We start from the raw sequence: 25,331 nt of genomic DNA on the forward strand, positions 1-25,331 counted from the left end.
TTTACAGAGAAAGACTAAGTAGATTTTGCAGTCCTCACAAAGGTCAACACCACGTTAGTCCTCACCATCTGTGGCTTAATTAACTATAGCTTCCTCTGGCTGCTTAGAGGTTTTCTGATAATTTAGGACACGAATTAGATGAAAACTAGTACATAACCAACTTAACAGTCCTGTTTACAGTGTTTACACAGTATGCACTGCACATGGAAATAAGCATTTTGTTAGGACTTTAATGGCAGAGGGACCACATTTAAATTCAGAGTGCAAATGAAAAACTCAAAGATCAAAGCATCCTGAACCTTCAGTTTTGTTCTTGTTTTGTAAGTGAATATTAGCGTCTATAAAATGAGCCCCCAACCCCCTTTTTTTCCTTTTGCAGCAAATCATTTGTACAACTGCACTGAACTTCAGCTGCATAGAAATTAAGTATGAGAACTGCAGTGTGAAAACAGTCAACACTTCCCTACTGACTGCCACAAGTCTTTAGAGAGCAGAACAGTGGCAGCAAAAAGCACTTTTTAAAATCTACACTGTTGAGAATTTATACTAGTCCTCTAATGCCATTTTTTTGGATTACTTTCTCCCAAAAAAAAGATTAAGTATTGTACCTGCACCCAGCCTCAAACACATTCATGACAATTTTTACCCCACATTTGAAAGCAGGCCTGTACAACACTCTCCTTATTTTCATTTCTTGATAACCAGCAAAATCCTTTTCTTTTTCTTTCATCTTTCACTGATCATGCCACATGACGTGATTACATCACTGATCTGTAATCTCTTTCACTGATTCTAATTTTTAACAAACCTTCAATCTTAACATTGTCCTGCTTGACATCAGAATGAGAAAAAAAAAAACCACAAAATGCAGACAGGCAGAATAACCAAGATCTTAACAAGAACATCGTCTATGAACTGGTTGGTAGTATCCCTCTGCCATGCTACCAGACTTTTTTTCCAGTGCAACAGACAAGAATCTAACTAAAACACAGAAAAACTGGCAGCAACTGACACCCCTGAGGGTATTACCAGGCAGGCACTGTGGCTGCCACACAGACCACACCAAACTTCAGAGGGAAATAACCAAATTTACATGAGTCTAAATACAGATCTTCTGCAGCTTCTTTCTGGACACACAGCATGCATAAACCACTGATAAACAGTATATTCCTGATTACTCTCTGACAAGTGAAAGGCTACCCCAGCTGCCACACCACTGCAGCTGGTGGGCAGGAGGTCAGAGAGGCACCGCAGGCTGCAGGGCTGTGCTGCCCCGCACAGCCAGACCAGCACTGCCTTTCCAGAGGGGACTGACTGACTGCTCAGAGGAACACATCGACCCGGCTCTCCACATGCCCCTGCAACCAGGGCAACCTCCGTCCCGCCCCAGGCTTCTTATCAAGGCCAACGCCAGCCACAAACACCAAGGCTAGAAAGCCAGCAAGGCTAGAAAGTTTTTTTGGGAGATCGTAACTTCCCAGTTTACCTTAAACGGCTTTGTCTGAGCTGAGAGAAGAGGCTTAGGCTTACCAGGCGACGCCAGCGCTTTCTATGTAAACCCAACCCACACTTGACCTATTTTCTGCCGTTCTGAGCACACAGTCACAATTTACCTCATTCAAACCCGGCAGCTGCTGGGCTACATCTGAACCAGTTAAGTCAAGCTTGAAGGCACAACCCTGACCCCTAAACCAGAAACAAAGTCGAGCCGAGGTCAGCCCTGCTCACACGTGCGCAGAGGCACGGCCGCATGGGGAAAGCAGGGATGGGCGCTGACGCGGGGGCCAGGACGGACAACTGGGATAACTAATCCCCACCCAGCAAGGGGCTCTGAATGCACTGTTCCAAGGACAAATGTTTATGGGTATTTCAGACCACAGACATTTAAGATTAAGGGTTATTTTCAGTGTGTAACAGCAACGACTACGTTTCTGTAAGTAGGAAGTTAAAATTACAAGGGGGAAGAAGATGAGGAATACAAATTTAGTAATTTTCCAACTGTCAGTAAAGTTAACATCTCTCAGGAAAAGCTATCAACGATTTTTCTGCTGCTCCCCACTCTTCCCTATGCATAATACCATAATACTTCTCCCCGCACACTCCTACTCCCTTCCTCATTTTGCCTGAAGAGTTGAAACCGATTTTAAGATTTTAATTATCAGGTTGGAGAATCAGGAGATCAGGGCTACATACAGTTCTCCAAGTCACGATTTCAGGCTTGAAGGTGCATCATTACACTGATTTGTTCAGTTCTGCAAGAGTAACTGATATACTAACATTAGGAATATAAACATAGAGGGGGTGAAAAAAAAGTATGACTTGTAGTCTAATATTCTCCATTATTTTAACTTACTAACACGAAAAATCAACAGAGGTATTTGCCTTCCTATAAAACTATCAATACCTCAGGTGAAACGGGCATGCTGTAAAATTTGCATTTTACAAGTCAGTTTGTTATTCTTGTATCTGTAGATGACAATCTGGTATGGGAAGGCAGAGGGGAAATCAGAACAGCATGAACACGGACAGGATGAACATGCAGCAGGGAAGTAAGCAACACTCAGTGGATAAGCAAAGCCAAACCTGGGCTAGACAAATATTGTCAGTGCTGGCCTAAAAACTGCTCTAGTGACATCTACAATAGTCTTGCATTTGAAAGCAGAGGTTAAAAAAATAACGACCCTTACACTCAACAAATTATATTACTCTCTCTCTCTGAGCAGGTAGGACAATCTGGGTCAGAAAAGCAAACTCTGCCTCAAAGTCAGGTATCTTTTAGCATCTAAGACTTCTCTAAAAAAGTGGCTCCTATCCACAAAACAGGGAGGCTGTCAGCTTCCACCTAGAACACTGGTGACTGTTTGTACTACTTACACTCTCCACATACAGACAAATAAAAGTCAAATGAACTACACTACTCCATGTCCACCTTCTCTCTCATTTTGATGACACAGCCATATATTTGCTTTTCTTTCATTTTCCACTGAATCACATTTCCTTCCTCTTCCTCATGGCAGGCTCCACATATTTATCACCACCATCTCAGCAATATGCAACTTGTACTAATTTGGCTTTTTTTTTTTTTTTTCATCTAATCATAAGAGAAACAGGGAGGGAGTACTGGTCCTAACCCACTCAGTCATGTGGCAATACTGGAACAAGCCTTTGAGTCACTAAGCAACTCACTGCCACTATGGGAAAAGAAACCTCAAAGTGCAGACATTTCCCTGAAGCAAGCAATTAGCAGAGTGAAGTTGATGCTAACAAGGAGACCTGCTAAGTAAGTACATTGGAGAAATCTCTTTTGTACATTGATATTAAAATTTGAACTGAGAACCAGACACCCTGTGAACTGGGAACAGCTTTCAGAAGGTATCTAACAAGACCCAAATCACATCAGCTGAAGGACAAGCTGTATGGATGAACTTGTCTTTAAGGAAAAAAAGAAAGTACATTCTATTGACCACCAGTTGTCTGGACTAGCGGGGTGCTAGAAAGGCAGTCTAATGCACCCAGAAATCAAGCCAAGACAGAAGGGCTGCTCAGACACTGACCACTTAACAGAAGACACATCTTTCTTGCATGAGGGACAGCAGAGGTTACCTGTGGCAGATGGCAGGCTGTGTACCACCACCACAGAAAATGACTGACCAGTCATCTCTTAACTCCTGGTAGTCACCTCCATTGAATCTTCCATCAGTTGCATTACTCAGCAGTACAATATTCCTTGACGAGACTACTGGTAACTGAGAGCTTACTGCAGCGAAGAGCAGAGGCCTCTCAATTCAGTTCTGCAGAAGAAAAGTGCAGAACACTGTCCAGAACGTGTCAGTCTGATGACAGATCCTAGAATCAACACCACCTCCTAGAGATATCCATCAGTGTATCACTCTTGTGAATGACTCCCTGCTCTGGAATTTGAACTATCACCAGCTTAAATTACCAACAGTAATCACACAGCTACCTAGTCTCTTCTGCAGATATCCTCCATCCTATTTACCAAACAGGAACTCTGGAAACAAAACTTTCTAGCTCATTTTCTCTGTAACTCATGAGGATTATGGGCAGAAAACAAATCCTTACGAACAAAAATATTTTAACTTTTTTTTTTTTTTTTTTTTAAAGGCAGAAAGAATACATCAGATACCATCCAAATGTTCTTGAAACTCTGCTTGTTTTAGTCCACTGAATTACTATTACATTCATGTTTTATTTTCAAGTGGCTTTCAGGGATTTATTTCATAATGTGTTTCTTAGAATACAAATACATACACGTTGGCCTACACGCTGGTATTATGAAAGTAGATCAAAATAAAACTCATTTTTCTCACATTTTAAAAGTGCCACTGTATTTGCAGAGAACTTTTCAAAGTTAATTTCTAATAGGATTTTAGGCAGCACTGCCTTTTTTTTTTCCTGCAGAGAGCTCTGTTATGACCTGTTGGACCCTTTTAGGAATTTTCCCTATAAATAACAGAGATCTGACCAGCTGGGACATATATCATAGCTGGATTAACACTACAGCTCTCTGCAACTCTGGAGAAAGCGGTGGATGTGCCTTTTATAGAACTGATGAATAATGGTCTTGCAAAGAGGAAAGATTAAATTGCTAATCAGAAAACAGGGACATTTCAGTTATTGCTGCAATAACTTCCCTGAGGTAAACTTAGGAAAGTCATACAGTGTTTAAAATTGATACAATGCTCTTCTATTTCACAATATTTTTCCATAGATAAATTTCCTAGCTTGCAGAACCAAAAAATTCCTATTGAAGACATAATTCAAGACTGAACTACATGACTCGGGGAAGAAAAAAAAAGGAAGAAAAAAGCTCAAGCCTGTCAAGCGCCATAATTTAGCCACCAAGTCTTATGCATTCTGCAACCTGCTTTAACCTGATTTTATCTGTTGTATACCAAAATGGTGTGACGTGGTGATAAGAAGAGAAAACATTCAAACAGGATAAAGTCCCTGCCTCTATGGTTGAAATGTAATTTCTAAACTGCATGCTTAAAATTCACAGCTAAAATCACAAAAAATGTAATCATCACTGAGATGCACAAAAATTACTATAATTCGAAAGCACTAAAATACTGCTCCCAACAATACTGGCAGATACACTCAAGTAGAGGAGGTTACAGGGGAAGAATGGGAATAGTAATTTTAATTCCAATCAAAACACAGGAAATGTTAGCTAGATTGAAGGGGGGGGTGTCACTATTTACAAACAATAGTAGTAAAAAAGCTTTGTAACTGTAGTTACTAGTGTATTGTTAAAAATGAGTAATGCTCTGTACATCAAGCCCTCTACAAGCCCTTAGTAAAGTTATTCCAATGTCTAAGAAAATAGCAAGATTCATACTTAGTTTTAATTTTAAAAATTCAAGTTGGTATAAAATTACTCGAGTTTCTCCCCAGATGTCTGGCCTGGAAAAAGAATTAGATACACACACCTGGAACTGCTATAGTGCTCAACTTCTACTAACTTTAAGTTTGCTGAAGGCTGTGGAGCAGTTCCCATGAAGCAGTAATCCCAGACTACAAATTATTACTTCTATTAGTGTAATTTCAGAAATACATTCTGTAAGAAAAAGGTCTAGAGTGGCAGCCAGAACAAAGGGACATTGTATCCAAGAGAGGAACGAAAGCAAACAAACCCATGAGCACCTCACCAAATGACCTATTGTGTTTATCACGTCAAGATAAGGCTTAATTTGGGTAAGAACACATTTCCATGAAACTCAAATTTCCCCCTACCTGAAATGCAGGAATGCCTACTCTCTTCCTGCTCTGGGTACAAACTCCCATGCAATGCTGCAGAGCTTACTCGAATTCACACTTCCGAGATCCCTAAAGCACCAAGGATTCCCAATCCCAACAAAGAGCAACTTGGGAAACCAAGAACACAGGGGCAAAGCAGCTCCTGGTTACAATGTGGAACAGACTTCTCTGCAAGCTGACTTTGAGTCTGGATTACAGAAGCAGTGTTGGTCAAGACCACCACACGAGAAAAATACTTTAAGCTTTCCTTTTTCATAAATCAAACAGAAATTTTAAGGATACAGAACCAAGGATATGGCACCCTTCACTTACTACTGAACGATATTTTCCACTGATTTTTACTGGTGAAGAAGTAATCACTTGTGATCAAACACAGGAAATTCTTCATCCAGAAATACTGGATGGATTTTTAAACTCAGTAATATCAAGCATGGCTTTTCAGAAGTACCAAAATACTTCAGTGAAAGGATTTGATATTCACCTTCAAAGAAGAAGCAGGTTTTGTTCCATCTCTTCCGTTCTGAAATCCAAATTTTTAAACTACTTACTTCAATACTACCTCCTAGAGTAGGATTAATGAAATGAAATCAAATCATTGAAATGACTGCGGTTTTTCAGAAATTGTAGGAAGAATAAGTTTCTCTATAACAATGCAAGGAAAACTGTTTTCCTATGGATTTTAGAGTCATCTGCATTGTAGTAATCTCAGCTTATTCAAAGGACCTCCCAACTCTTTCCTCCCTTCCTCCTTGTGTACCTTCCCACAGCCTCAGAAGTTCCACCTGAACTCCCTCCCACCCGGAAGAGCCACACTATTTGTGGCAACTGTGTCACCTTCCTGCTGACTGATGGCCTCCCCTCCGCACTGCTCACTTCCCTAAGGCTTGTCAGATCTGAAGAACTCCACTCCTGCGCCAAACCTTGCTGAGACAAAAAAGTGACTGAAGCCCTTACTTCTTAACAGATCAAGGTAAAACAGAAAGGCGCCATTTTATTCCACCTCTTTTGAGAAAACAGAGCAAGTTCTCAAACAAGAAGCTCTTTTTCAAAGAGAAGCACAAATACAGGCTTATGGCAGATGATGTACATCTCCCTCTGACTCTACAAATGGAGGGTGCCAATCCCTCCTCCCTCATTCCTCTCCTTTTGTGAGCATCCCGATGAAACTCTTCTGTCCTGCACGTGTTACTGGGAGTGAGGACTGGGATGAGTCATCTGACCCAATTCTAGCTGGACGAAAAGCCTTTTGCTTCCCTGCATGTTGGAGCCGTACGCTTAAACATAGATGTGTCAGTAACAAGCTGTTTAGACCATCGCTCTTTACAAGGCTGCCAGAGAAGCCAGCTGGACTCTGTATGGGTGGTCCAGAGACATGGGAAAGAACGGAGACAGTTCTTCAGCACAACACTGAGAGGAGTTAAAAGATGCAGAAAGCTGTGTGTGCCTGGGTTGCCCATGAAGGAACCGAAAGCAGGAGTGGAGCACATGATGGCCACCACCGCCAGCTGGCCAGCACCCGGAGTTCCCAAGCTGCTTCTCACAACCTCAAAGGGTGGGACCAACCCCAAAAAGCTCCTGCCTGCCTGGTCAGCGGAGGTACAAGTTTATGGGAAAACCAATTTTCAGCTGCAGCAGCTATTTTTAAGCCTGAAGCTTAAAGTAAGAGAAGTCTGAAAGATGAGTGCACATGTAATTATGGGGTGCTTAAAATACAGATAGAAAAATACTATTTTGTCCCTGTTTCAAGATGTTTAAAGATTTTTTTTATGTGCACGTGTCATTACTACACAAGCCCTGGTTACTTGCTCTTACAAGCAAACAAGTCATGGAATCCAAAGGCATCCAGTCTGAAATATCCAACGTCTGCCCATAATGAACAGAAAAGCAGAGCAGTGGAGTTGCCCATGGCCCTTCACTCAAGTCTTTCTTAATGGCAAATATGACTTGAATTTGTAATAGATCAAGGTAGGTGTATATTAGGTCCTGTATCTGATGTACCTACTTCATGATTAGCGAGAAAGTTTATTATTTCAACAATCTTTAAGGCGCGTTAGACATTTGACCTGCCAGCATTCAGACGTGCCACACACATTTAGAAAAAGAGCAAAGTACAGGTGCCTATCGCTCTGCATGCAACACCTCCCACAGGGGATTTCTCATCGCCCTATCTTTACATCTGCAGCCTTCAGCACAGAGGTAGACAGGCAGACTGTACCACTTAGAAACACTAAAGCAACCAGGCCTGTCTTCCAGAAAAAAAAAACCTGAAAAAAAGAAGTTCTGAAGGAGAGTGTAAGGCCTGAAGAGAGATTTCACTGTAAACATTCATTCTTAGCAAGTTTGGTTTTTTTTGTTTTTTTTTTTAACCAAATAGCCAAGAGGACTTTTTAAAGACTGTGCACCCTTCCACTTTCCTCCTTGAGTGGTGAAATACCCTCTGCAGGAAGTTTAATGATTTGGAAGGAACTTCATTTGAACTCTTTCCTGCCTCCACTGTGCACATTTGCTCCAGCGCTGTGTGCTCAGAAATCCTTTGGAAATACATTATCACACACATTATGTACATATTTGGAAGTATATAATCTATCATGCACCCTTGCTCTGCCTGACCCAGACACACAGCTGAAATGCACACACTGCTTGGGCAAAGCAGTGCCTTTCCAGATCTTTCCACAAGCGTATTTTACTATGGAAAAACACGATATAAAACACTTTTTGTTATTCTTCATTTGCTTGTCTGAAGTATAATGCAGTTGACTCCAGCTGCTTTGGCCAGCAACAGCAGAATCACACACTTCAGCCCAACAGTGTCTGTGACGGGCACTGCCAAACACCACCCAGACAAAAACACCACTCTGATGAGGTCACGCATACCATATGCTGGGCTTTAATGCTTCACATCCCCATCTATAGTCCTTCAAGTAAACGACAGTGCTTAAACGAATTAAGGCATGATTAGCTTTGCTGCTGCTTAACTTAATATGTGTATCACAACAGACAGACACATAGATGCCACAGAACAGTACAAATAACTTATTACAGAAAACTGCTTCCGTTCAAAGTATTTGATTTAGGTCACACTTGTATGTGTAGACTTAACTGTAATTTTTCCTTAAAACAGCTTTTTGCAAGAGGTGTTCATTTTCAGACTACAGCAAGAACCATTACTAAACCCACCATACTTGTGAATTTTTAAACACAGAACATACATGATATATTACGAATGCGAAGTAGAATTCACATTAAGGACCTAACCTACATGTCCCATTTCAAGACTTACACTTCCTACAGATACTAGTTTGAGATAGAAAATGCATGTTGCAAACTTTGTGTCTCTCATTTCCTGCAAAGGACAGAATTTTCATTCCATTGCTAAGCAAAGTACCACAGCAAATGTTCATATCTGCTTTATCCTCAAGATCCCCTTGTCACCACCATAAAATGAACTACATGACTAAATGGTCTGACCATCCCAGATTAATGAATGAGTCACTCAGTCACACACAAGTTTCACGTAGAGAATAATACAGTTTACGTCCTCCATGAAGCAACAGAGATAAAAGCCACCGGAAACAAGTTGTAGGCTGGTGTTTAAGGCACCACACATACAGAATCCAAGCAACTTCTAAAGAGAAGGGCAGGATTCTAATAAGTACACACATAAGGTAAAAGAAGATTCATACGCACATTTAGCAGTGAAGACCAATTCACTGGCAAGTGTTATAGTTGGTATAGCAAACCTTGTGAAGACATGCAAGTGGGCTTGTATACTGCATGCCCTACTTTTAATAACGATATTCATCCAGCCCTTAGCAAGGTCATTGAATCTCTTAACAACTGAAACATGTTTATTTATGCAAAGAGCAGACATGGCATGGGAATGCATGGTTCATGGTTCCCCAGCAAGTCCTGCCAAAGTCTCTTTCATCTTGTTCTGGAAGAGCCACTTCTGGTAACGACAGTAATTTAGTTCTTTGCCTACTCAAACTTTGTTTTTCCTGCCAAGTCTCAAAGGATGCCAAGTGTGCTGTTTTCTTTGCTTTGAGCAGTTGTCACCTTTACAACTGGACAGCAGCACCTTATTCATGAAGCCTTTTGGCCCAATTGTTATGTGAAACACCACTGTTTCTTGATCAGAACTGATGTGAGCAGAATTCATACCAAATACTTGTCTGCTGCCCATTACCAGTATTATGAGTCTATGTAACGATGGGAAAAATTAAGTCAGTAGTTAAGAATTGTATCTGAAGTGAAATGGAGTCTTCCCACACAGATTCAAACTTTGTTTGTTTTGGCAGGAAGATACTGGAATTTTAGGCACTAACAGCAAAACGCAATAAAAAAGCGTTTAGGTCACCATGGTCTCTAAGGACTTCATATTGAAAATGTGCAGCCATGAGCTTAAACAAAAAACTAAACACGTTTCAGAAGACTCAAAGTTAACTCATCCCTGCAAAGAATGATTCCTCACTTCTGTCTTCTGCTCATAAGCAGATCGATGCTATTCCAGACCAAACAAGGGAGCAAAAATACCATTTTTTTTGCAAAGCGGACAGTAACAGGAAGTTTACCAAAGATTTATCTAGGATCTGGTTTTACGGCAAAGAAAAGGGAGGCCAAAGAAAAGGAAGGTCTTACAGAAAAAAAATACAAGTACAAACTACCTTACATTAAGTGACTAATTACTAGGAATGTGATTTCCAGCATTAACAAAAAACAGCAAGCAAAAGCAATAGACACAATCCTCCCACTTCAGGTACCTTTAAGCAGAAAATAAATCCCAGTAATAAAGCTAATATTTCTGTCTAACACATTATTAGCATATATAGTTTCTGTTCTCTTGAAGACATTATCATTCAGTAAAAGCTCTTATCTGTACAATTAACTTGTACAATTTGGCACTGAGATACTGCTAGCCCTGCAAAGAGACATTCTTATGAAAGACATTTCTCAAGCTTTTTATAATCATTCAAATAAAGAAATCTTTGCACTATTCATCAGTGAGCACAATGCTATTTTATGTTTCTACACTCAATATCCAAGCAGTATCTAGTTAAAACGCAAATTCTGGATGCCTTAGTACTTAAGAGGAATCTCCATCAGCAAACTTCTTGTAATGTTAAAATAAACAATTCCGAGTATCTTGTCACCGAACTCATGATGGATACAGATCAACAGCCTCCATCTCAGGCTTTAATGGTTAACTATTTGCTCCATGAGAGGGGAAAACAGCCTGATCTAACACAGAATTGCCCTCTATGTGTCAAAAATGGAGGCCAACAGTTAGGGAGACCAAGCTTATCTCTGGAACTGTTTTTGACAAGCTACTGCTTTGTAGCAGTTTTTGGTCAGTATCTCTTTGAGAAGTGAAGATGCTAACACTGCTAATTTCAGTATTACCTATCATGATAGCATGAAGCCAGCTGTTCATTTGATGCATTTTAAAAAATACACTTTCAACTTGAATGCACCTTCCCAAATTAAGGTGCTTCTGAGTCTAATGCTCTATCAGTTAATATTCTTTGAATGGCCTAAAATGCATAGAACATTGCTATGTCACTGCCTGGCAATAGCATTGTTTAACAAAAGGCAGTCCTCCTATGTTCAGTTTGCTTTGCTCAGCTCAGAAATGATTCACTGCCAAAAGGAGATTGATTACTGTTACTGGAATGAGCATTATCAGACTCATGATCTTGACAGATTTCAGGCAAAGGACAGACACTAGCACCAGTATTTGCTTTGTAAAATGAATCTGGAAGACTGCGGCTGGACTCTGAGGGCGAATTTACACTTCATGGCTCAGCTGATTTAAGAGGTCGCTGCTGCCAAAGGAGGATATCCCACTCTGTGTTGCGTCATCCTGACCCCCTCTGTAGAGGAAGCCACAGCACTGGATGCACCCTGGGCTAATCCAGCTCAGCTCATGAACATCACAGGCTTTCCCCCGCACTGTGTTACCCCCTCCCGTGTTTGAAAATCAAGGCTGTGCTGGTTTAGAGGGCTGAAGGCACTAGCATAGGGGCTGATAGTGGGAACTGTTCTCTGCAGCAAAGCCAAGCTGTTCCAGCAGCTCGAGTCATAACATGTAACCTCACCCTGACAAGAAACGTTCAACTCGTTTGGCTTCCCCACCACAGACACACAAAAGCACCAGCCTTTCCACGGACTGAACCTCCCTCTCGTTTCCCTAGGATTCTCTCTCAGCCACTTCTCTTCTTCTAGCTCTATATTTGGTATTGGGGAAAAAAAAACATCTTGGTGAAGCAGGAGGGAAGAAGGGGTGTCAGGACAAAATTACATAGCATTTATTCAGGGCCATCTGTTATTCCAAGTCTGTAAGTACTATTTCTGTATCACCGCAGTGTACCATCCAAGCCATAAGGAAGAATTTATGGCTATTGTAATTGCAATCAGTTCAGCACAAGCTGAACTATCAAGTATTTTTCTACTTGTCATAGAAGAGATTTTTAGACCTTCTTCTGAAGCAGCAAGGGGGGGGAATACTAATTCTCTTGTTCTTTAAATACACACGCATTAATATATTAATGTGTTTCTAATTAATGGAGAAACATTAAAATCAAGAATACTGGAAATTTTACCAGGCTTAAAAACAAAAGTAAGAGAAGTGGTTTTCTTTAAAGGAACTAACATTTTCTGCTATTCATTCTCCAAAATAACTCAAAAATCAGTAAGTGGAATATCATGCAAAGACCTGGAAATGAAAGCTTCAGAAGGAGGGATACCATCTTCTATCTGCTCTACAATTAATGGTACTGGTTAACCTTTAAAGGGGTCAGGTATCTTAATGAAAGGTGGTACAATAATATTAGTGGCACAGTACTCCTTGACATGATCAGATTAACTAGAATCATATATAGTACACAATATAATCTTTCACAAAATAAGGAATAATCTCTGCCAATAATCAAGAGGAAATTGTTCCTGAAACACAAAACTTCAACATAAAATGCACTTAAACAATAGTAAAAATATGGCTTTTAAATAAGTTAAATGGATAGTACTTATGCACTAGTCAAATTTCTTACCTGATAGGGCTGAAAGGCACTATCTTCAGTTATGAAATCCAGCTGTTTGTCCACAAGGAATTCTACTGCAGTAATTGAATTGTATACACTTTTTCCAACCAAGGACTTGAATGTCTATCAAGGAAAAAAAATGGAAAATTAAGCAACTGAAAAAAACCCTCAGCACATCAAACCCAAAACTGCATAAATACTGATGTATTCTTCCATCAAAACAAATTAAAGCAGAATAACAATTAGTAGTTATACAAGAACTGTTGTACAAGTTATACAAGAAAGAAGGATTTTGTGTTCTGATTTTTTTTTCCTTTGTGCTGTTGGTGGAAAACCAGCTGGAAAAGAGAACTACACCATACATTCTTCCCTTCCCTCACTGTGCTTGAGCAAGATTATTTACCACAGAAGTTTAAAGTACAGGAGCACCATTCTATCTTAAACACACAGCTCAGCCCACAGATCCTCTCTCCCTGCCTGCAGGACCAGCTAGCACAGCAGTGATTACACTAAGGACAGTTCAAGTGGAAGCAGACTGCAGATGAGAAATTGCTCCCCCCCTTCCTGTTCTGAAATCGTTCACCTTGCCTCAAGTCAACCATCTCATTTCCCTGCCCATCTCTGAACTGTTCTGACTCTGCGCCTGCCGCCCCCGCAGCCGCTCCTCCCTGCAGCAACCGGCTGCTCCAGCACAACGCCTTCCGAGCCCACAGCACTGGGCACGGGCATTTTGCAGCAGGGCCAGGAGGTTTCCTGATTCACTCCGTGTGCTGGGAAAGCAACGAGGTCCTGAAGACCTCGCTGCTGGAGGAAGGAGGAAACATCCCAGCTCTGCTGCAAAATCCAGGCACAGAGAAAAAGGAGCAGGGAGTAAAAGGCTCCTTGACACCTCTTTGCCCAAATCCCCTGCCCTCATCCAGGCACAGCAGGATGCAGCAGGCAAGCACGGAGGGCGCCGTGACTTCAGTGGATCTCCCCTGAGAGGGGACAAGCAGGCGGTCCCCTTCCCTGCTGGCTGGGTTTCCTGGAACAGAAGCGCAAGGAGAGCGTGACTGAGCGGGGATGTACCGACTGGGGATGAGTCAGGTGAAAAGGAAATCCCAGCGGATGGAGGGGAGAGAAATGCTGCTCTGAAGACAGACAGGAACAGCAGAGGAAGACATCAGTGAACAAAAGAAATGACTGGCAGAAAGAACATGCAGGATGCAAGGGGGAAAAACATGGAGGGACAGAAAAAAATAAGAGGAAAGTTATTCTACAGGACAAAAAAACAGTAATGAGGGAAAACAGGAAAAGAAAAAAGCCCTTTGAGACCAATTCTAAATTTAAAATGCAAGAGAAAAAGACAAAGAGGAGAAACAAGGGTAGGTCAAACCACATGAAGCATTGTGCAAATGCTACACCAAGATCTGTAAAACGCTGCTATCACAGCTCACACGCAACACCCCGCAGCAACAGACCCCAAGTACTTACAAGGGGAAAGCAGGATCACCACGACCTATTTCCAGATGGGGGAACTGAGGCACAAAGCAATCCCATAACTTGACAAAAGCCACTAAGCAGGGCAGCAGCAGAGCCAGCGACCTGCCCTCAGCCAGTCTGCAGGCAGCTCGTAACAGAGCACTCAAGGTTTTATCAGGCTTCATTACCTACTTTACAAAGGTGTTGCCTTGCGATTAGGCTAAATATAACCCAAGTCTCTCTGGAGCTTCGGCTTTGGCACTTACTAAACAAATGAGAGAATACTTCACAGGAGATACATTATACTTTCTAATAAATTTATCCAACTCCACAAATGCTCAGACTGAATGCACTGCATTCTTGTTTCCATTTTATTTAAGGTTTCACTTCAGCTGCTACTCTTTCCCAGACAAGCAAGGTAAAAAAGCCAAACCTCTCAGCCAGTCTGCCATCTCTACAATACGTAACCAGATGAAAGGGCTGGAGGAGCAAGAGCATATGATAATATGCCAACTACAGAGTTCAAATAGTAAATAATTATTTAACCTCTAATAGCTAAGAAAAGGCCTTTGCTCTTCCATCACTTCCCTACAATGGATCTTGTATTGCTAATGGTTAAGAGAGGGTGGAGTTCACATCATCAAATTGCAAAATGTTGAGTGTATAAACTCACAAGAGGACAAACTTTTCTTTGAAAAAGCCAATGCTGTAGTCTTTCAGCTCTTAATCTGCCCCCACGTCTTCCCTCACACTGTTCTACTTTTTCCATGCTGGCTCCTTTCTAACTTTCTGAGCTATTTTTTAGGTCAAGAAATGTGTTTCCGACTACAAACAACAGGACATACCACATCATTAGCTGAAACAAAACTGCGTGGAATGTGGCTTGCAGTCATCATTCAGGATTCAGACAACACTACAGATTAAGGTACGTGTGAGCCATTGGTTTATCTTCCTACTGGTATTGAAAGAACTAGTTCCAAATATAGATCTGGGAGTGTGATTATTCTGAGAAGAGAAACGTAATGCCTTCTCACTTGCTTTCATAGATCTGTGCCTCTAGACAGGTCAACGCCCCCAAAATACGCATGTGGAGGATGCAGGCTATCCCACAAGCACAGAGGAAAAATATGTAAATAAATAAAGCAAAACCATGCCATGTCACACACTTCCTCCTATGCGAATGGCTGCTCCGCTGCACACAACTTGAGATTTTTCAGACGCTATTAAAAAACATTCCCACTATCAAAGAACAACAAAACACCACCCTTTAATAAATGAGTTCTTGAAAAACAAAGTCCAGGCTCCATCAGTTCCACGAGATAGGCAGGCCACCAAGGAGATACGCAACCTGGGGCAGGTTAGGGATTTGAAAAACTTTAAGATGGAAGACATAACTGAATTTCACACTACATATTACCCATGCACAGAGAAAAACAGACAAGAGCACAGCAGGCAAGAGTCAGCTATCAGAGGCAAGCATGTGAGACATGCAATAACATGAAAATAGATGCAAGAAGGTCCAACGAGCTCCTCACAGACACTCCCTCTTTCCATTCCCAAAGTGGAGGACAACTTTAAGGACAACCAAGCATACTGGCTGAAACCAGGAAAAACTGAACCTCTGTGAACGAAAATCTCCCTTTCAAACCTGCAGCTTGTAAAAGGAAGCTTTATGTGTTAACCCAATTCCCCAAAGACCACAACTAAGCGAAGGACTCAAGCACTCAATTTTAAGCGACATCTGGCTTCACCACTATTCTAAGTGGCTGCTTGGGAAAAAAAAAAAAAAATTCCACTTTTCCCCCCACCACATTTCCCTGCTTGGCCAAAGGGAGCTCCATAAACACACACACACACACTCTCTCTTTGGTTGCTTTCCTGCAAGTTCCCTGATGCTGAATAAAGCGTGTTTCTTACTCTGCCCCCCTCGCCATGATTTTACCCCAGCTCATGCCAGCAATAACTTGCCTACAAGAGGCAGCTGGGACAACACTGAGTCTGAGAATTGGATTCTGGATCTTCTGGAAACTCAAATAACTTTTTAGAAGATGTTAATTACCATCTCTCCACAGAAAACAATCACAAAACTATTCAAAAGCGTTCACCAAATACTAACACAGCAGATTACTCACTTACTACCTTTTCTAATGCCCAATAACACAACTCATCTCTTTATTTATCTTTCCAAAACCCCCATAGCAACCACAGGACCCACTTTCCCAAGGAAGCAGCAGCGAGCAAGCACACAGCGCATTTTTACCTCTGCCCAGTGCAATTAAGCAGCTGGAGTGGTGGTAATCCGCCTCCAGCATGTGAGCAAGCAGTTCCCTGGCACTGGCCAGGACTCCAGGAGCCGCCTCACCTCGGCTGCTGCAGCCTGGGCGCTGCCAGGCTGTGACACCCAGAAGGCTCAATGCAGCAAACGCTCGGGTTACAGCTGAGCTCGCAGCTGCTGCCCGGCTCATCCCGCACGTACCACTGCCTCAGCTGCCTCGCTGAAGCTCACAGGCTGCTTAGCTGGGCACTGTGCCTCAAGCCTGCTCCCCACACCACAAAAACACATCCTACTATGCACACACACCGCAGTGGCCCTTTTTAAAAAATCTTTCTAGAGGAATTTATGCCGTAAGCCTAACAGCCTTTGAAAGAGTTAATAATTTAGAAAGCTATTCTTACACTAAAACATTTACACTCTCTACTTCTTCCTCTTTAAAGCACAAAAATTGAAAAGATCATGTAAACTTAATTTTTACGTGCTATTCAGAAAACTTTTCCACATATTGTTCTCTAGCCTTGCTGTTTAGTCTGCAATAGCGCAAACACTGGCACCTTTTCATTATGACACTCAATCATTCAAAATAGCTGTAGCTCTCTTCCAACGCCTGTTTGTTGCCATGGTTTGTACTCAAAGGCAGAATTACCAAGTGAAAAGAGCGGACAATCAGTAAAGCAGATCTGACGTTAAAATCGAGCACGGGGTTTCCTCATTCGCGGATTACCCTGCCTGCAATCCCGACGGAAGCACCCGTTTCCAGCCAAGGCGTTATTCCGGGCGGAACTCTCGCAGCCCTTCGCCGGGGGGGCCAGAAGGAAGTACCCGTCGGGACGCGGGGGGAAGGCAGCGCCAGCCGGGCTCGCTGCCCGCCGGAGCTGCCGCATGGCAGGGCGCACCAACGGCGCCCACGGCTGTTCTAACGGCGGGGTCCGCGCCGTTAACGGCCGGCACCGAGTCCTGCCGCTCCCGCACCCCGCCTTAACGGCAGAAACTTAACCGAAGAAAAGCAAAAAAAACCCCACAAAACCTCAGTTTTTTTCTGAACTCCCCTCCTCCCGTTTCCCGAGCGGCGCAGGCCACCCTGCGCGCCTCCGCGGGTGCGGGAGATACCCGGTACTCACGTAGTCCCGGGGTCGCCGCGCTCTCGTGCTCGCCGGGCCGCGCACAAAGCCGCCGCCGGCCGCGTGCCGCGCCGCGCGCGCCCGTTCGTCACGTGCGCCGCTCCGCGGGGACGGGACGAAGGGGGGGGTCAGGACCGCGACAGCCCCGCGGGCCGGGGGTGCGGCCCGTTCCGCCTCAGCAGCCTCGGAGGGCAAACAAAGGCGCCCGTCGCAAAGTTGAAGTGTCCGCGCGGGTTGTGTGTCCCGCAGGGGAAGCCGCTGAGGCGCCCCCCAAACCACAGCGGCGGATTCTCTCCTTCCCCCCCCCCCCCCCGGCCGGTACGCACCTCGCTCGGCAGCCCGGCCCGCGGGACCTCCGCACCCGCCTCCGCCTTTGAACTCACAAGGAAAATGGTTCTCGCCGCGCCGCTTCCGGGTCGGGCCGGGCGGCCGTGCCGGGGGCGGAGACGGCGAGGCCGGAGGAGGCGGCGGCGGGGAGGGAGAGAGGAGGAGAAGGAGGAGGACGACTCACCGCCCGCCCTTTGTGGGGCCGGCGCGGACTACCGCGCAGCTGTGCGCTCTGCGGAGGGCCCGGCGCGTCCCCGCTGCTGGGTCATGGCGCGCTGCCGATGCTGCTGCTTACATAAGGGCGGGCGCGCGGTGCCGGGGCGGGAGGAGCCGGGCTGGGAACACCGAGCTGAGCGCCGGGAGCACGCCGCGGGAAGAGGCGGCGCTCGGCAGGCGCGGCCCGCGTCCACGTCCCGCGGGGGCGGAGTCGCGGGACACGTGTGGCGGCGGCTCGGGAACGCGGCCGGGGCACCCGGGGGCCGACAGCCGCCCGCTGCCGCCGCTCCGCGCCACAACCTCAAACCTCGTTTATGGCCTCAGTGTTTCCTCCCCCCGCGAAGCCCCCGCGGCGCTGAGCCCGGCCTTGGAAAGCTCTTCCCTATCCCTCCCGCAGGTGGGCTTTGGAAAGTCAGCAAGCGAGGGCTGCAGCTCGTCCACATTCAACCGAGGGGAAAAAAAAAGTAATAAAAAGGAAGGGCGGGTCAGGCATGAGCTCAGTGCCTGGTTTGGGTCCAGGAGCAGCCGGAGCAGAGGGTAGTGGGCGGTTCTGCGCCCCCCTGCGCCGTCAGAGCCGAGGCTGCGCAGCCCAAAGCCTTCAGCAACAGCACACAGTGCTCAGCAGAAACTCAGGGAAAACGTTCTCAAGCACAATTTTCTCATTTTTAGCATACAACCTATTTTGTCCCTGGTGACCGCCTCCCCCCGCCAAAAAAAAAAAAAAAATACAGAAATTAAGCGTGTTTCCCCACTTTCCAACACAAGCTAATGTCACTAACTAGTTGTTAACAGTTCACATGGAAACTTCAACTGCATCTTGCAGGGTGAAAAAGTTCAGGGGACACTTCGTAATGAGAAAATGGTTTCCAAAGAGAAATTTAGCAAAAACACCTGTAATACACTCCTTGAACTTAGCTCACATACACAAACGTGGATAGTAAGAAGAAAAAAAAGAAAAAATAATCACAAGGGAGGTTGTGATAGAGACATTTATTTCCCCCAAACTCTTTAAACATAAACAGCTGTACATTTTTCACTTCATGGAAAAAATACAAAGCGTGTCATTTGCCAAGAAAGTATGAGAATAATGGGAAATCAATGCATGACTACATCTCTGTTCTCATCTTGAATTATTCCAAATGATGTAAGCTTAAAGGTGTACCGGAATGCTATAACATACTAAGCTTTGAAATAAAATAGTTCGGTACAGCTAAACATTAAAGCTGAACTAGAAGGCTCTCAACCCACCACAGGCTTTTCTCCAGCAAATTGGTTTTCTTCCATAACAGTGACACTGCACGCATACAAGCAAGGGCAGGAACCAGGCTACCTGTACATGGAGTTTGTCACTACCTGGCCTATGCTCAAACCCTGTAACTGCAAGACTGCTGGATTTTGCTTGGAAGGGACACTAGCAGAGGCAGTTTATTGTACTGATTTTCCTTTTTTAAGTGGTCTTCCATCCTGGCTGGCTCAAGGCAGCTGAGCAGCCTTATATGGCAACAAGGCTGCGGGGAGGCAGCAGTGCCTTGAGCAGCCTCCATCTATTCCTGACCACCCAGACTGGACAGTTGCTCCTCCAGCACCCCTGCCACAGCCCGTGACCAGATCTGCTCAGGGATACCCTCAGGGCTTGCCACAGAAAGGCTGCTTTCTTCCACCAGCAGAACATGGCTCACTAACCTCCTTGGTTCCCCCAAAACACACCTGCCCCAGCCATGCCATGGTGGGGCTGCACTGCCTTATCACCAGAGGAAAACATTAAACATCTTAGTGACACCATTCTGACCTTATTTCCTTTCACTTCCTTATTCTCCAGCCCACCTCTCACTGGATAGGGGGGAATAACACCTCAGTCACTTTCACCAGTACTGAGAGAGGTCATGTAGTAGCAAAGACTGAAAGGCAACCTTATTCCAGGTTTGGGGCTGCAGTTCGCACTGCGGTTCCCCTTTGGAGCAGAAGTGTGCCTTGGTCTCTGCCACCCAACAGCAACAGAACCTCTTCTCAAGTGAGCAAGACAGTCTTTTACAGACCTGGTCCTTCAGAGGCCTCATCACCTCTGAAAAATAAAACTTGACCTATCAGTAATAGCTGACACAAGAAAATATCTTGGAACTCAGACTTTACCAAGTAATCAATAAATAAAGTACATACTAGATTACCTCCAAGAAGTACTGAGCATCCCAAAAACATACTACTTCTACCACCAGATTCCCACCTTTCTCATACAGTTTCAGGTTTTGTTTTACCATTTCTCTTAAGAGCCCAGACACTTAATAGCTATTTCAGGAAGGGCAAACAAATGAATAATGCCTATTACAGAGCACAACATACTTCATGCTGCTCTTGAACTAATGGCACTCTGATAGCTGTGTGGTATGTAGTGCAACTGTCAAAGCAGGCAATCCTTAATAATATCCAAAGACAGACACTATTAAAATACAAATCACAAGACTGTCTGGAGGACAGGCAAGTTTGCCCGTTTGGACAAAGCTTTATTAATAGACTGCAACTTAGTAACAAAGAATATTAATACTCAGCCCAGCACCACCAATTTATTACCACAGAGGGATTTTGCTAAAAATTCTCGAGTTTCACCAGCTATGCATGGAATACTAACTCAGCAACTCCATTTCCAAGGGCTTCACTTAAAGGCATCCTCAGGAAAAATCCACTAAGTGGTAAAACGCCTTTTGGAAGTATAAAAAAACCAAGAAAGTTGCTACAGGTATAATTGTTAATGTTAAGTATTCTAAGGCAACATAAAGTGGCGTTTACATCATTACGACTTACAAAATTTACGACAATATATATGTGTATGTTATTAACAAAACACAGATTTGCCATATAAAGGTACTAACCAATTTTTAAATAAGGGTTTTAAAAGTTAGTGTCTATCCAAGCCTGGTTTTGACATTTGCAAAATACTACACTTTACAGGCTTATTTAGTCGTCACATTATTTTAGCACTGTTTTCCACTCCTATTTGCTTCTTCTCACAATTGGGCCTGAACTCTGTCAAACAAGCCATACTATAGGCTTGCAGAACAGAGCTGCCTTTGTTCTTTGGCACTGCCAGTCCCCTATGGAATCAGGCAGCACACTGAACTGCACTCGACAAACAATCCCTGACCTTCAATTACTGCCTTGGCTCACTGCCACAGGATACATGTATTACTGGTAACACAACGTGCCCTATTTTGCAGATAATCGCTAGAACTACAGATAATCATGAAAATCAACGGAAAAACGCAAACATTCTCTTCCTAAATTTGCAGTTGTAACTTCCCCGGTGTGCTGCAGCATAGCCCAGGCTCGGGCCACACATGTGAGGATAGCAATACTGCAGGTTTTGTATTTTTAGTGACTGCATGAAAAATTCCAGGTGGTGGATGGTTTTGCCTTCCTCCGCTGGAGGTTTTCAGTTTGTTTTTTGTTTGCTTTGAGGCGGAAGGCACGCCGGGTTGTGCTGGCACAGTCGTGCAAGAGCTGCTCTTTTTTTTTCCCCTGCTATTTTTCCCCGTTAGAAGCCTGGCAGGTTTTTCAGTGGAGCGGCGCTGGCCGAGCGGGCAGGGGCCGGTGGCAGCTGCAGCCCCTGCACTTGCAGGCTGGCGGGCAGCCAGCGCCTGGGCCCTGTGCCACCGCCCTGCTGGGAGCTACGGCCACCGGGAATGCCGCACCGGCACTGGGGAAGCGACAGCACACACGGATCAGGCATTCTGCTGTGATCCCCCTTCGTTTCTTGCAAACAGCGAACCCCTTGAACTGCAAACCGTGCTCCTTCCTCACACCGCGCCAGAGAAACCCACGTGCGCAGTGCTGCTGGCCAGGAAAGAGCACATGCAAATATTGCAAATGAGTAAATATTTAAACTTTAAAACAAATGAAGGTTAGTTAAATCGGTCTTCATCATTTAAATTAGCTTTTTTTTCCTGCTTCTTCCTGTCTGTGCTGCCCCACATTTGCTTAGCAAGCAGAACCGTTTCATAGTGATAGTCCTGCAGATATTTCCTGCAAAAATAATGCAGTGTAAGGGCAGAGCTACGGTCAGCCTCATGTTAGTGGAGAAATTAAGATTCTCATTATGCATTTGTGCAGCCCATCGAGTTCAGACCCTGTACTTAAGTGCAGAAGCCAAAGTCCAAAGGAGAAATTAATGTGTGTGAAACAATCATTACTACTGGAACTGCAACACATGAAATGCAGTAACTGGCATTCCGGTGCCAGTTCATTTGGCAAATTCTTCATTTAACTCTCCTTTTTTGGTTATTGAGGTGGGCAAATCAGACAAGCAAAAACTTCACCAGGCTATCTTTAGTAGTTTTTCAAAACCGAGAAGCTGAGGACAAGAGTGTACATGACGGAACACATGCAACAGTACAATTAATACACTCCACATCAGTGCTAACTGATTTTACAGTATATTTCAAATTATTCCAATTTAAAATATAGTTTCTATCCTTGCAATGTTTTCAGTCAACTTTTAAAACTAATTTTGACCTTCTCTGGGCAGGCATCATGGGGTTTAATGCTGCATGCATCAACATGACTGTGCAATTTTCCCCATTACTTCATCCCCATCGACTTCATCATACCAGTACTGTAAACACAACTCTGGGAATAAGCTCTGTTAGTGATCTGGTGCTATTTCTGTGGCTGAATTAGTGTCCCTGCTGCAACAGGAGACCAATAATTGTGGTAAAAGAAAAACCAGATGCATGGCCTTAAAAAAAATCATTATCATTGTAGTCAATAGCATTGTATGAGTTTTCTTATTTGCTGGAGAGTGCTCTAACTCCAGATTCATGTTCAAACACAAAATATTGAGCAGTCGCTCAGACTTTGTAGATGTCTCATTTTAAGGCAAACATCACTGTAACAGACTTGTATTTTCCTAAGCCCCCTTCCCTCATTAATTGAGCAAAAATGCTGGGACCCTTGCCACTCACTCAAATCGAGTAACATCAATGTCACCTTATGTGTGACCTGCTCTCTCTCATTTCTGGGTGCAGGTCTTTCTAGCAAACCTTATAAAACACATTTTTCTACCCATCCCCATAGTTCAGAGCACCAACCTATATTCATTCTGCATTTCATTCTGGCCTTAATAAATGCACACGTGCTCAGACCATGCAAAATTCTGTCACAAACACCCACAGCCAACAGTATTCACTCTTTGCACTCCTTCCCCCAGCAGCCCCATCACATCACACTGCACCTTCAGACATACAGCATCTTCCAATCCTGGTATCACTCATTTACCAGTTTCAGGAACGATTTACTGGCAACACTAGCAAAGCTGATTCACTGACGTTTTTCCATTTTCTCCTTAAAACTCTGCTTGCTGTATTGACCTCTGAAACCTTGACAATGGGTTGGCCACTGCTTTATGGAAGCCTAATCTTCCCTCATAAGCAATGCCTTCTATTCCCCACCTCCTGTCTCTGTGTGTCATCTGCCCTTGACTCACTCTCACATTTTAACTCTATGCAGAAAAGAACCCTTTTCCTTCTGTGCTTGTTGCACAACACATTGGACAAGGAAATCCTGGACTTTCATGTGAGTTTTCAAGTGTCGTGGTAATGTGCCACAACATTCATTAACCTTGGGACCAGATTCTGTCTTCCACAAAGCAAGCTTCAAGTTCATAAAGCACAACAGCTTCAAGTTCACAATGTTCTTACCCACACTCCGTCTGCAATATTCATCAAACCCATTTTAACTTGGGTGCCATCCATGCTTTGCCGTATTCATGCTTTTTCAGCCTTCTTGCTTCCATCACACTGATGCCAAACTCCGTCCAACTCATTTCTTGGCTTTACTTTCTTCTTCCAGCCCTATCAACGACATTTACAATGTTCTTGCATCCTTTTCCCCTATAACTTACTGGATCTAACATTCATTTACCCAGCCTCCTTCCAGCCTCACCTCCAGAAAAACAACCTGATTGAGAACATCAGCTTCAGGCTTCTTAACATCCACTGAATTTCTGCTCTTCTGATTCAGCATCCGGCACTGTCGTGTTCCTCTCATAATTCCCACTAACTGAAGTCCATTACAGAACAGGACTCCACCTTTCACCCTCCTACTATTTCCTGTCTCTCTCAGACTACATTCCCAACTGCCTCTCAGAAGCTCATCTAGCTTCCTGAGAGTCACCCAGATCTACCTTTCATAAGGTCCCTTTCTGTTCTTATTCCCTAGAACTTAAATACCTGCCTCACCTTTATCCAGCTCACCCCCTACATATTTGTTAACTTGGATTTCCAGAGCACTGGTTTTTTCCCAATTCACCTGTTTTTTCAGTTCCTCTGCCCTACCACTCCTTGTCCTTTGTCTAGAGTATCTTATTTACCAGCTTAGTCATATTCCTGTCTTTTAAATGGACTGTATTTTATTTTGCATTTTTCTACTTGCTCTTCACCAAAACAACTCGGGAGCGTCCTCACCACAGAAAGCTCAGCTTCCCACTGAAGCTGAGGCTCCTTGATTGCTCAGGCTGCTGGCAGGCCCTTTGGTCCAGGGATGCCTCCTGGAAACAAGCCACTGGCTCCATCAGAGGCAAATCGGGGTGCGGTTCTGAGGGAGCCTCACTCCAGGCATCACTTCCTCTCCTATGGCAGCGTGAGCATGCACCCGTGCTGGGATTTTCCATTCCCACAGCCCCATGACTCTTGTAACATCAACTGCTCCCTGTATGCCTGATGCCACACCCAGGGCTTGCAATGTATTTGAGACACCATGCTATAAAATGGTCACTTGAATAGTGGCTGGGACAACTCAGTTAGGTCTCTACAGGGAGTGGAACTGGCTCTTGAAACATGTAGCTGGATATGTTAAAGAGGAGCTCCTGTTTGAAGCTATCTGCAATAACAAAAGCTTCAAAAAATACAGAAGGTGAAGTAGAAAAATCCTGGAAAAATATCAAGAACAGAGAGCAGTATTTTAAAAGAATACATATTGAAGAAGCTGAAAGAAGGAAATACCTACTTCATGTTATCATGTGAATAAAGTTGTTGAACATTAAATCTGGATTCAGTTTCTGAGAAGCAAAAGACTCCTCAGGGCCACTCCTCCAAGTTTACATTTACTCTCTTTTACTGACAGCAG

General features: G+C 43.9%; 1 protein-coding gene across 3 annotated transcripts in view; it reads right to left on the bottom strand.

Annotated features, from left to right (window-relative positions):
- Nucleotides 1-25,331, bottom strand: part of JMJD1C (jumonji domain containing 1C) — a 159,104-nt gene that overhangs the window by 43,232 nt on the left and 90,541 nt on the right. For 2 of the 3 annotated variants that reach the window (XM_048311822.1, XM_048311823.1), the window contains exon 3: nt 12,828-12,941. In XM_048311822.1, the coding sequence (XP_048167779.1) occupies nt 12,828-12,941 (114 nt within the window). Of the gene's footprint in view, nt 1-12,827; nt 12,942-18,001; nt 18,114-25,331 lie in introns of those variants that run through there. The other variant, XM_048311825.1, reaches the window with a different exon arrangement.

Source organism: Corvus hawaiiensis, chromosome 8 (genome assembly GCF_020740725.1).
Source record: "Corvus hawaiiensis isolate bCorHaw1 chromosome 8, bCorHaw1.pri.cur, whole genome shotgun sequence".
Classification (NCBI taxonomy): Eukaryota; Metazoa; Chordata; class Aves; order Passeriformes; family Corvidae; genus Corvus; species Corvus hawaiiensis.